The sequence below is a fragment of the Balaenoptera acutorostrata genome, chromosome 1, assembly GCF_949987535.1.
Source record: "Balaenoptera acutorostrata chromosome 1, mBalAcu1.1, whole genome shotgun sequence".
Taxonomy (NCBI): domain Eukaryota; kingdom Metazoa; phylum Chordata; class Mammalia; order Artiodactyla; family Balaenopteridae; genus Balaenoptera; species Balaenoptera acutorostrata.
In genome coordinates, this window is record NC_080064.1 from 142,779,268 (window position 1) to 142,792,718 (window position 13,451).

The window sequence follows — 13,451 nt, forward strand, 5'->3', positions numbered from 1 at the left end:
CATTGAACGTCTGAAGAGTCCATGGGAGAAGAGGAAGCGCACAGCAGATAGGATGTGGGAGCACGTGAGCACGTGCAAAAGATCCCTGGGGAGTCCCAAAAATAAATCTGGGGGAAGAGGGCATGGAGGGAGGAGCCAGTGAAACAAAAATTACTATTATGAATATAACGCTATTTTTTTAAAGTATAGTTGATTTACAATATTATATTGGTTTCAGGTGTACAACATAGTGATTCAATATTTTTACAGATTATACTCCATTTAAAGTTATTATAAAATATTGGCTATACTCCCTGTGTGTACATCTTTGTATCTTATTTATTTTTTACATAGTAGTTTGTACCTCTTAATCCCCTACCCCTAAATTGCCCCTCTCCGCTTCCCTCTCCCCACTGGTAACACTAGTTTGTACTCTATATCTATGAGTTTGTTTCTGTTTTGTTATATTCATTCATTTGTTTCATTTTTTAGATTCCACATATAAGTGATAACATAGAGTATTTGTTTTTGTCTGTGTGACTTATTTAGCCAAGCAAAATACCTCTAGGTCCATCCATGTTGTTGCAAATGGCAAAATTTCATTCTTTTTATGGCTGAGTAGTATTCCTTTTTACGTATATACCACATCTTTTTCCATTCATATGTTTTTTTCGGGGGGGTTAAATATTTTTATTTATTTATTTATTTTTGGCTGTGTTGGGTCTTCACTGCTGTGCACGGGCTTTCTCTAGTTGCGGCGAGCGGGGGCTACTCTTTTTTGTGGTGCACAGGCTTCTCATTGCAGTGGCTTCTCTTGTTGCGGAGCACAAGCTCTAGGCACATGGGCTTCAGTAGTTGTGGTGCACGGGCTTCAGTAGTTGTGGCTCCTGGCCTCTAGAGCACAGGCTCAGTAGTTGTGGCTTGTGGGCTCTAGAGCGCAGGCTCAGTAGTTGTGGTGCATGGGCTTAGCTGCTCCGTGGCATGTGGGATCTTCCCAGACCAGGGGTCGAACCCGTGTCCGCTGCATTGGCAGGCGGATTCTTAACCACTGCGCCACCAGGGAAGCTCCTATCCATTCATATGTTGATGGACACTTAGGTTGCTTCTATATCTTGGCTATTGTAAATAATGCTGCTTTGAACATTGGGGTGCATATATCTTTTCAAATTAGTGTTTTCATTTTCTTTGGATATATACCCAGGCATGGAATTGGTAGATCATATGGTAGTTCTATTTTTAATTTTTTGAGGAACCTGCATACTGTTTTCCACAGTGGCTGCACCAATTTACATTCCTAGTGTACAAAGCTTTCCTTTTTTCCACATCCTCAACAACAATTTTTCTTTGTGGTCTTTTTGAAAGTAGCCATTCTGACAGGTGTGAGGTGATATCTCATTGTGGTTTTGATTTGCCTGATGATTAGTGATATTGAGCATCTTTTCATGTGCCTGTTGGCCATCTGTATATCTTCTTTGGAAAAACAGATATGACCCTATTCGGACCCAGAGTTGGGTGTACCATGGAGAAAACACAGGTTACAATAGAATTATAAATGTCAGTGCTGGGAAGGATCGTAGAGATTTTCTAGTCAGATTTCCTCACGATGTCACAAATGGCAAGACTTCATCTTTTTATGGCTGAGTAGTATTCGATTGTATATATACATAGAGGACCTTGAGGGTACTATGCTAAGTGAAATAAGTCAGATGAAGAAAGACAAATAAACTGTATGATTTCACTTATATGTGGAATATAAAAAACAAACAGAAAAACAAGATAAATGAAGAAACCAAACAAAAATAAACACATAGTTACAGAGAACAAAGTAGTGGTTACCATAGGGGAAAGGGTGGAGGGGAGGGCAAAATGGGTAAAGGGGATCAACTGTATGGTAATGGATGGAAACTAAATTTTTGGTGGTAAGCATACTATAGGTTATGTAGAAGTAGAAATATAATGTTTTACACATGAAACTTACATAATGTTATAAATCAATGTTACATCAATTAAATAAATAAATAAACCAGAGGGGGTGCAACGTGAGGAATCTTTGTAGTGACAGGAATGTTCTGTGCCGTGATTGTATCTATGTCAATATCCTGGTTGTGATATTTTACTATAATTTTACAAGGCATTACCATCAGGGAAGCTGGGTGAAGGGTACATGAGACCCCTCTGTATCATTTCTTTTCTTTTTTTTTTATAACAATCATTTTGCTGTACACTTGAAACTAACACATTTTTTATTTTATTTTATTTAATTAATTAATTTATTTATGGCTCTGTTGGGTCTTCGTTTCTGTGCGAGGGCTTTCTCTAGTTGCGGCAAGTGGGACGACACACTTCCAACCTTTTCCTGGAAAGCAACTGTGGTCCACTAGAGATAGAGCCCCTCAGGGGTGCCTTCTTGTTTTTTATAAAGAACATTTTCTTTAGACTTTTTGAAGTCTTCATTTGTTACTTTCATCCTACGTTCTCTCAAGGCCATCAGACCAGCTTCCGTACAGATTGCCTTGATGTCGGCACCAGAGAGGTCATCTTTACCCACGATCAAGTCATCCAGGGTTACGTCGTCGGCTAGTGTCATTCTGCTCGTGTGGATCTGAAAGATGCGCTTCTTCGTCTTTTCATTGGGCAAGGGGAACTTGATCTTCCTGTCGATGCGGCCTGGTCTGATAAGTGCTGGGTCCAAAGTCTCCATCCGGTTTGTGGCCATGATGACTTTCACGTCTCCCCTTGAAGAGTGGGGGCCACTCTTCATCGCGGTGCGCGGGCCTCTCACTATTGCGGCCTCTCTTGTTGCGGAGCACAGGCTCCAGACGCGCAGGCTCAGTAGTTGTGGCTCACGGGCCCAGTTGCTCCGCGGCATGTGGGATCTTCCCAGACCAGGGCTCGAACCCATGTACCCTGCATTGGCAGGCAGATTCTCAACCACTGCGCCACCAGGGAAGCCCTCTGTATCATTTCTTACAACTGCATGTGAATCTACAATTATGCCCAAATAAAAAGTTCAATTTACACAAAAAGAAAAAGTCCTCATGACACAGGTGATGAAAATGAGGCCCAGAGAGGTTAAGATACTTGCCCTTGTTTCACAGCCAGTTAACAGCATAGCCAGGGTTGGACCTAGTTCTACCAAGTCCCAGCCCATGACACTTGATGGACTCCTGACAATCCAGAAATATGTGTAGGGCATTGAGGGCTTCTGCTGTGTCTATGGGAAGGAAGTGTGTTCTTGGTGCCCATTACTTTGAGGAAAGTCCAGGGTGCCTTAAGTCAGATTGAAGTTGTGGTGAGGGATTCTGTGTAGGAGTACCCTGAAAGGTAGAGCCTTGCTAGCACTTACTACAACCAGGCACTGCCTCAACTGTGGCTCTGTAAGGTCAGAAAGGAAAAGGTGTAGCCTCATACAAACAGAACATTCGTTGGATCTCAGGGTGTTCAGTCTGTTTGCCTAACTATACCTGCATCCTCACAGACAGAAGCTTTTCCTATTCAACACTAGATCAACCCACAGGGTCTAGATTCACCCACTAGGACAATAAGACACAATTTTTTGCATGAGTGAGGGTTAATTTTCTTTTTTTTTTTGGCTGCACCTCATGGCATGTGGGATCCTAGTTCCCCAACCAAGGATCGAGCCTGCACCCCCTGCATTGGAAGTGCGGAGTCTCAACCGCTGGGAAGTCCCAGTGAGGGTTTTTTAAAAAATTTTATTTATGTATTTATTTATTTATTTATTTATTTATTTTAACATCTTTATTGGAGTATAATTGCTTTACAATCGTGTGTTAGTTTCTGCTTTATAACAAAGTGAATCAGCTATACATATACATATGTTAAAAAAAAAATAATCAAAATTCTCTCTTCTGCTCTTTCAGGTCATTTACTCTTGATTTGTCCTGAGCAAATCTGAAGCAATGTTATTGTTGTTTTATATTTATTCGTGAAATCTGGTCACTTCTCAGTCTGCCTGAGGTGAAACAGCCCAACTCCTTTATCTGCTAGCCCTTAGGAATCTGGGACCAAGTTAGTCTCTTGTTATGGAATGTTCCAGAAGCTGTGGAGAAGACCCAACTTTCCATACCTCTTAGCATTCATTTTCAGTGATTCACCTTTGTTACAGTATTAATAGCCCCTGCTAAATTTAGTGCACCCTGGAGCACTCAGGATGAATATTCTGACTTAGCAAAGGTGCATGTTACTCTGTTGGGTAATTTAAAACTTAATTTTAAAAATGCACACACACCTTTAACTTAAAAATGCACATACAATATATTAAAATATACACACACAAGAAAAGTATAGCTCTTTCCTATGGATGGGGAAATTTAGATGTAGAATAAACCAATGGCTATCTGAGCCCATTTTAGGGTCATGCAGACACCCCATCTCTCTGCACCTCGCAGCATTCTTGTGAATGGGACCAAATAGTCCCAGATACAGTTTACTTCTTTCTTTCCCTCTTGCTCCCTGACCTCATTGATGTACCCTTTATCCCCTCACCTCCCTTCTTGGTTTGCCTTCACAAGTGCCTGTACCATAATAGAACGAGAGCTTGGTTTTGACTTATTTCTAGTGACTCCCTCTGTCATGGCCTCACACAAAGGCTGCATCTGCAAAGCCTGAGCAGTCTGCTGCAAGAGGCCGTATTGACCGTAGAGGAGACAGACTCTCTGAGCCATCGTTTCATTATGCAGTGAGCCAGAGGGGCTTCAGGGGAGAATGAACCTTCACCAGGTTTCTGGTCAAGCTCCATCCCCCACCCAGTGTAGCCCATGATGCCCTGGGATCCACTCATACACAAAGCGCTCTCTTGGGTCTGTCTATTTACATTCTTAGACTCCTGCCTAATCTCCCTAGAAAAAGAGTCAATCTGAAGAATGTCTATTTCTAGCCCCCAAAACTCTCATGAGAAAGTTTGCTCTAAAAGAAGGGCCAGACACTAATGGCTAGAACACACAGGGTGAGATGAAACCAACAACATGAAACTCAGTAGAGTTTGGGAAAGTCTCCAGGGATTAAAAAAAAAAAATCTCTGATAAAAGCATCATCGAAGGATTAAGGGTCAAGTGTTGTGATGAAGGCAGATGGGGTGTTATCTACCCCATGGTCCCACAGCAAGTTGTAAGAGTTCTCACAACCACCCCATGTCTTTCTAAAGAGAGGGATTGTCAGCCGCAGGGCATAGTTATGTCACTGATCAAGTTCCACAAGGCTGGGATGACCCAATGGTCATGCCCCCATGGCCATTCACTGCTCTGAGCTAATCCAAGGAGACAGCTCATGGCTTGGGAGAGGTACAGACTTATGGATCTTTTACCTTTGACCTCCAGCACCGATCCTGAAGAACTGAGATCTTGTCCTCTATGCAGTTTTTTCTTTTTATAAATTTATTTATTTATTTATATTTATTTTTGGCTGTGTTGGGTCTTCATTTCTGTGCGAGGGCTTTCTCTAGTTGCGGCAAGCGGGGGCCACTCTTCATCGCGGTGCGCAGGCCTCTCACTGTCATGGCCTCTCCCATTGCGGAGCACAAGCTCCAGACGTGCAGGCTCAGTAGTTGTGGCTCATGGGCCTAGTTGCTCCGCGGCATGTGGGATCTTCCCAGACCAGGGCTCGAACCCGTGTCCCCTGCATTGGCAGGCAGATTCTTAACCACTGCACCACAAGGGAAGCCCCTCTATGCAGTTCTTTTGGTCAAAGATACATTGACCAGTAACAGGCAGACAGAATGTCTCTCTGGAGGAAAAAGTCCCCAACTATTAGAGAAAGAAATTTTCAACTGCCAGACTAAGGGATCCAAAAGATGTGGAAGAAGCCCTGGGACAAGGATAATGATACTTTTCTTCTCCTGTTTGGGGGGAATAAAAGTGAACCTCTGGAAGGTTAACAAATCCCTCACATTTATTTAGTTTTCATTCCAGTTTTTTAAATTTGTCCCCATTCCTATTCCTCCATGAAATCTTTTTTTATCTTCCAATTTTTTTAATTAATTAATTTATTTTTTTGGCTGCACAGCATGCGGGATCTTAGTTCCCCAACCAGGGGTGGAACCCGTGCCCCCTGCAGTGGAAGCCCGGAGTCTTAACCACTGGACCGCCAGGGAAGTCCCTTCATCTTCCAATTAATATGGAATTGTTGCAGCCTGCTCTGAGCACCGGGGGTACTTATGTGTACTTTTATAATGCTTTACTATGTCCATCTTCTCCACCAAAGTGGAAGCTTCTGTGTTACTGTCTCAAAGAGTTTAGCCATTAGAAAGAGAGCAGTCAGTGGGTTGTAAGGACAAGTAATTCATGAAACTTGCCTGGGGATGAGTAGACAAGCCTTCCTCACTGTCCTGCCCCTTCCTTTCTACACTCTGCCCTTTGGCCAATGTTGACACCCATCCTATGGTCCAGAGAGAGGTACTCACTGAGATTGTGTAGGAGGAGGGACTTTGCTGAACAAGAGAGATGCATGACAAAGCCTCAGGTGAACTATCTAGAAAGAAGCATGCAGGGGAAGAAAACCCAATGAAGACTACCAGGAAGTTGTTTGGCATTTCTCAGATTTGAAAGGGATGGGATAGAGTTTTAGAACTATAAGACTTTATAACCAGCCAGCTCTAGGTTTCACTCTACATGACTCAGCCTTTTTCCAGAGGCTGCCCTGTCTCCTTTAGTACATCTACTACTCGAGTGGGGACCAGCAGTTCATGTCCTTACCTATTTATTCAAGGTTAACAAATTGGTCTGTATCACTGTCATTAACACCATCATCTCTATAACTACCACTGTCATCACCATCTCACACACACATGTCTAGTGCCTCATAGTTTACAAAGTGTCTTCATATTCACTGTCATTCCATGCTAACAACAACCCTCTAAGGACATTCTGCAGTTGGGATCGTGAGTACTGAAATCACTGGCTTTTCTTTAGGCCTTGAAGTGGGTATTTTCATAGTATAAGAGTATAGACAGGGTAATAAAACGTACTATTGTATAACGTGGGAGAGAGGGACCCTTTAGATAACCGTATCTTTGAGGCCATTTCGCTGGGGTCACTTATTTGGCATTTCTCCTGGTTTTTTGCTACAGAAATAACGATGCCAACCAGAATAAAAATAAGGACATTGGTCATGACGATTGTAATAAAAAGAGTAATTTCCCAAACTATCCTTTTGTAAAACAAGACTAAGACCCACTGGGTCAAGGTACATGTGGAATGATAATAATGTAATAATAAAATAACAACTACCTTTCAAGTTATTAAAATAATCATTATTATCTCCATTTTACAGATGAAAAAGGATCTCAGGTAAGTAGCTCGCTAAGTTGGTATCAAAAACAGACAAAGAGGGGCTTCCCTGGTGGCGCACTGGTTAAGAATCCGCCTGCCAATGCAGGGAACACGGGTTCGAGCCCTGGTCCGGGAAGATCCCACATACCACAGAGCAATTAAGCCCGTGCGCCACGACTACTGAGCCTGTGCTCTAGAGCCCGCGAGTCTCAACTACTAAGCCTGTGTGCCACAACTACTGAAGCCCGTGCACCTAGAGCCCGTGCTCCACAACAAGAGAAGCCACCGCAATGAGAAGCCCGCGCACCGCAGTGAAGAGTAGCCCCCGCTCACCGCAACTAGAGAAAGCCCGCGTGCAGCAACGAAGACCCAACGCAGCCAAAAATTAATTAATTAATTAATTAAATTAAAAAAAAAAACAGACAAAGATCCAAGTCACCTAGCTCCTGGACTAACGCTCCTCCCTCTACTGGGCTGCCAACATGTAGTTCTGCACTGGCAGCCTGGGCTTTCTCAGAAGCCCCCTGGGAGGGAATAAATCAACAAAACAGTAGACTTCTTCTTCTGATTGGCACATGCAGTAGGAATTTGCTTGCCCATTTACAGAACCCAAATCGAAGACATTGTAAAACAATAACCTGACTTTTTATTGTCTAATTATTAGCAACCAAATTGGTATTAATACAGGAAATGTGGATTTAATATAATGGTGTGTTTTAAAAGGTTCACAGGATCTTTGTGGAATATAGAGGCTCATGAGTTGTCATTTTAAAATGGGCTTCGGTTTACTGGTTTCTGTAGATCTCTTTTCAATGGTTCTTTTAGGCCTCCCTCTCTCCACCCCACCCCCCTGCCAAACGGTATATTCTTCTGTGGGAATAGAAATCACCTGGTGCTAGGTTAGGTCAAGGTCTTCTTTGGTGTTTACCCACCAGGCTGCCCCCTCCTCAGAACAATTGCATCTGAGCCTCAGGGAATAGAGCCCACGTGTCTTTTAAAGGCACCACCCCACCAAGTATTTCTCAAGTAAAGGTTAAAGATAACAGTTTTACTTTATTTTAAATGTTATCACTATGTTCTCATTGTTATTCTTGCATGTTGACAAGTCAGTTTAATTTTGTAAGAATGTATGGCAACAAGGGCGTTCTCCTCTGGGTCCCTCGGTCCTTTTTGACTAGGTTTTCCTGGATTTGGGGGTATTTTGTGGTAGCTACAGAACCAGAAGGGGACAAGGGGCAAGGCTTCTGTAGGCCAGTCTTTCTTTCCATGATAAAAAAATGGTATTTCTTGGTTAAATAAGTTTCTTGGAAAATCTCTGCACAGTTTTTCATTCTCCCCTATCTGCTTGTGGACGAATTGCAATCTGAAATATTTAAGTTATATCACCAATCAAGTGTCTAATTGAAAAAAATATCCTCCTTCCCCTGCCTAAAGCTTGACCAGGCTGCTATAAATGCAAATTTAAGCGTACTTCCTACATATCCCTAAGTATGTTTACATTAGATCTGTATTAGTCTTAGCTAATCCTGGTACAGAAAATCACACAGCCCTGTTCAGGCTTCTGAGAAGTCTGTGCCAGGAGGGGCCCTTACCCAAAGCTGGGGATAGAGTTTCAGGAGCTATTTGTTTCTGATGTGTTCTCTATGTGTGCTATGTACTCTCTGCCATGCGGGACCAGCAACACCTTAAAAGGAGACAGTGGGCCTCCTAAACCTCTGAGAGATCCTCTGAGTTTGGGGAGGGCCCCAAAGAGGAGGCAGGTCAGTCCTGGGACAAAGGGAGGCTCCTTCCAAAAGAATGGAGCTTATCTTTGGAAAATAACATTCCAACCTCTCGCTTACGAGGCTGGGTGAGACATCGGAGATCATTCCTGCTAGAATTATACTCCAGTACATTAGTCCATGTATATTCTGACCTCAGACCCCTTCTCTTGCCACAAAGTGAATGACCATGGGCACTGCTTAGAGCTCTGTTCATTGGGAGGGCTTTCTCTTGCCCCTGCCTTTTTCAAGGCCAAGCCTGAGTGAGACTGTCCTGCAGCTGTCATCAACATTCAACCATTCAACTTTCACAGAGATACCGAGCCAATCCATTCATATGCAAGCTTGCGCTTTTTGATCCTCCTTCAGTTGGTTGTTAAGAATCAGCCCGCACACCCCCGGGTGTGAGCTGTGGGAGAGGCGTGGGTGCAACAGCGATGGGTGTGCGGTGCGGGGGAGCTCTGTTATGTAGCCTGCGTGGGCTCAAGCCCAGACGAACCACTTCTCTTTTATGATGAATTATTCGGGGGCCCACTTGGCCTTATGACTTCATGGATGTAACAGGATTCAGCTCAAGATGAATAATCCTAGACTCACGGTCACTTGGTCTCACACGGTCAAGCATTTCTTTCAGGGCCCAGTACCACACCTGGAGTTGTTTTTTAAAAAGGCATATAATCATCTACTGCAAATTGCACGGTCTTGATGCATGTGACTCTCCTTCTAGGGCTTTCCACACATTCCAAATGGCTCCTTTCCTTACCACGGACGCCTCTAACACCACTGAGTCTGCTGGATCATATGGTCCCAGTGGCAGGAATGCCTTTATTGCTGCCTGGACCTGCCACCGGCCATTTGTCTGCTCTGAGCCTCACTCAAATCTGGCAGCCTTTCATGTCCTCCATTCCTAGGAGTGGAATATGCTGCCTCCGGAACCCCAAAAGGCCCCCTGGAAGCTTTATGCTTCCTTTTTTATAGTAGGAGGTATGTGATGCAATAATTTACATTTTATTTTGAAGGGGATTTCCCAGCACACTCCTAACTACTAGACCTCCAAAAATTGTACAGAAGTGACAGGCACCTGAATCTACATAGGGTTTATTTTCTACTCTCTAAAGTGCACGTGTGCTAGCCATCTGTTGCTCATCCAGCCTGATTAACATAATATCATCAATATAGTGAATCGATACTATAGAATGTCCAGACAGTAGAGCTCTCTTTGGACTTTGTTAGGACAGAAGTCAGGAGTTAACATAGCCCTGGAGCAACATGAAAACTGCTTCTGATCCTTTGTTTTAAATGGGATTAAAAAGAATGCCAAATCAATGACTGATATACCATGAACCTGAGGCTATATCAGCCTGTTCTAGCAAAAATACCTAATCTGGAACAGCAGCTGTATTGTAATCAGGCTACTCCTTATTTGAGTTTGTAATAATCTGCAGTCATCCTCCAGAATTCATCTAGTTTTTGCAGTGGCCAGACTGGTGACTCACATGGAGATATTCTAGGAACCACTGCTCCTGAATCCTGTGGACACTTAAGGATGACACTTATCTCTGCCATCCCCCCCGGGATGCAATAGTGGTTTTAAAATTTTTATTTACTATCTCGGGGAGAGGCAGTTTCATACACTTCCACTTGGCCTTCTCCACTATAATAACTCTTACCCCATAAGCTAAGGACCCAATGTGGGAGTTGGACCAAGTATGTCAATCCTAATTTTACACTTAAGGGTTAAGGAAGTGACAACAGGTGGGTCTGCACACTCAGTGGGCCTACTCTAAGCAGAACTTTGGCTAGGACTGTATTGACTATCTGACCTCAGGTGCCCTCCAGGAGGGCCACAATTATACTACAGGTCTCTGCATAGCAATGTAAATTCAGACCCTGTGCCCAGGACACAGTTACTCAAATAAATAGCTATAGATCCTTTTGGGAAAGGACTAGAGAAATACCCTGTTCACTTGTCATGGTGTTGTGGGGTCCTCCAGATTGTTGCCTGGAGACCCAGCCACCTCATCAGACAGTGTGTTCCAGGTCTGAAAACTGGATCCTATCTAGGGGCTGTGCAAAGAGTGATGACTTAGTATTGGGATGACCACCCTCCTCTCATACACAGTCTGCCAATCACCCATGCTAGATTTTTTCTGCTAATACAGTCTGAGTAATATCCTTGTCAACTTCCCACCTCTTTTCTCCTAGGAACCCCATGTTCTGTTAACTGTTGCCATAACTCTCTGTGGATCAGGCCTCCTTGGCTGCCGCTCTGACCTCATCAGTCTTTTTAATAATTACAAACTTTTAACTTTGGCAGTTAAATGCTGTCCCCTGACCTTTATTATTTCAACGTCCCATCATCCCTACTGCTATGAGCAAGCCAAGGTCTGTAACAGTATCTGCTACCATCAGCCCCTGGCCTTCAGAGGAGGGCCACTGTTTAACTTTCCCCTAGCACATCCCAATGGCCTTGGGGAATGGTGTGTCCTTTGGGCATTCCTCTGGAACATAAGCATTCAGTGGATCATCCAGCCATACCTACTATACTCGCTGCCACATGACCAGCCCCATAGCCTTTTTTTTTTTAAATATTTATTTATTTGTTTATATATTTTGGCTGTGCCAGGTCTTAGTTGTGGCATGAGGGATCTTCACTGAGGCATGCGGGATCTTTTTTTAGTTGCAGCATGTGGGCTTCTCAGTTGCAGCATGCACGCGGGATCTAGTTCCCTACCAGGAATTGAACCTGGGCCCCTTACATTGGGAGCACGGAGCTAAACCCACTGGACCACAAGGGAAGTCCCCCCCACCCCATAGCGTTTTGATCCCTTCCTCTACTATCTGCCACTACAATTCTAGCATTTCAATTTCTCTCAATGTGTACCATCACTTTTTCTTTATGCTTCTAGGAGTCATCCTAGTAGCAAGTTCTCACTATCTCCTGGGTTCCTTGCCAGGGTGTGAAGTCTTGTATCTCAGGAGGCTTCCCTCAATCCTATAAACCCTTCCCTATCTGTATGTTTCAGATCCCTTGATCAAACACCCACAGAACTTAATTATACATAGGGTCCCTTGGCTTCTACCAGTATCTTCTGTTCAGTTTTTCCAACTCCTTTGAGGCATAGGCTTTCTCCTCCCTCATCAGGCCCGGTACCTTTCCAGCTGTGCTATCCTGTGACTCAAACCTAGAGGCCACGAGGGAGGTAGAGATGGGTCCTGTGGAGGGACGATCCACCCAAATGTCCCCATGCACTGGGCTAGGGTCTCAGGTTTTTCCAACCAGTGCCCTGAACTTGGCATAGCAGATCTGCCTCGGTTGGGCATTTAACTGTCTTTGAAGTTCAGGCACTCTTAAGTCATGGGCTTGGTCCTTGGCTTTCTCCATTCTTCCTCTGCAGGGCAACCAAAGAGGCCCTCTGGCTTCCACACCTGGCTTTCAATTGCCTGTGACTCTTCATCCGATCTTCATCTTCATGCAGAGCACCAGTGGCGCTTAGTAATAACCATCTGACAACATCATCCTTCCCTCCACACACTGCAAACACCTGGAGTATCTACACAGGCTAGTGCATCCCCTGCCACCAATACACCTTCCCAATTCACAGAAGTTAAAGTTTGAACAAGTGAATAACCACCTCATGCAGGGGGCTGTCTGTGCTTCACTCACCACCAGCAACAAGTTTGCCAACCAGGCAGTGAGGGGTCCAGCCAGTGAAATCTCATTTCACACCCTTGCCTTTTTGGCATCCATACTCAAAGGTTGGGTTCTTTGGACGATGTTAAGATGGAGTTTAGGGTGCAGATATTTTTGGGGGGTTCAACACCTGTGAAAGGATGGGAGGAAGAAGCAGAACTGGGCGGAGGAAGCAGTCAACCTGCAACGTAGATCTGACACAACCTGGGCTGACCTGGGCAGGGAGATCTGGGGTGAGTGTTGCCAACTGTGGTCATCGTGCAGGGCGCTGAAGTGCTGGGTTTTTCTACCCCTCCTCACTCAGTCACCCCTGAGAAGGGGGTGACTCAGGTGAGGTGGCTCTTGGCCGCTGAGGCAGCTCTGAAGGAGCTGACAGTGAGAGGGGTCTGCTGATGAGCTGCACGCCCCTCGGCTGGGTCCTTCCTTGGCTGGAGGGGTCTGAGAGAAGTGCTCCCACACCCACTGCTCCTCCACACTGTGAAGTGGGGATGGTAGAGTTGGGCCAATTTACTCCTGTGATCATAAAGATCAGAGAAGGCAGGTGAAAGTATTATACGATGCCAACATTTTAATGGGAATATTGTTACTTTGGATGTTACTTAGAAATATATTGGCCATAGGTAGGGACTTGAAATTTTTAATTTTATTTGGACCCTTTTTAAAAAATGTTTATTTTATATTGGAGTATAGTTGATTAACAATGTTGTGTTAGTTTCCGGTGTACAGCAAAGT

At 44.2% G+C, this 13,451-nt stretch overlaps 1 protein-coding gene across 1 annotated transcript; it reads right to left on the reverse strand.

The window, feature by feature from the left end:
- Positions 1-2,316: 2,316 nt before the first annotated feature.
- LOC130704547 (26S proteasome regulatory subunit 4-like) lies at positions 2,317-2,714 on the reverse strand. Its single transcript, XM_057529870.1, has one exon. It carries the CDS (start codon positions 2,693-2,695, stop codon positions 2,357-2,359), a length of 339 nt encoding a protein of 112 aa, XP_057385853.1. The 5' UTR covers positions 2,696-2,714; the 3' UTR covers positions 2,317-2,356.
- Positions 2,715-13,451: the final 10,737 nt, after the last annotated feature.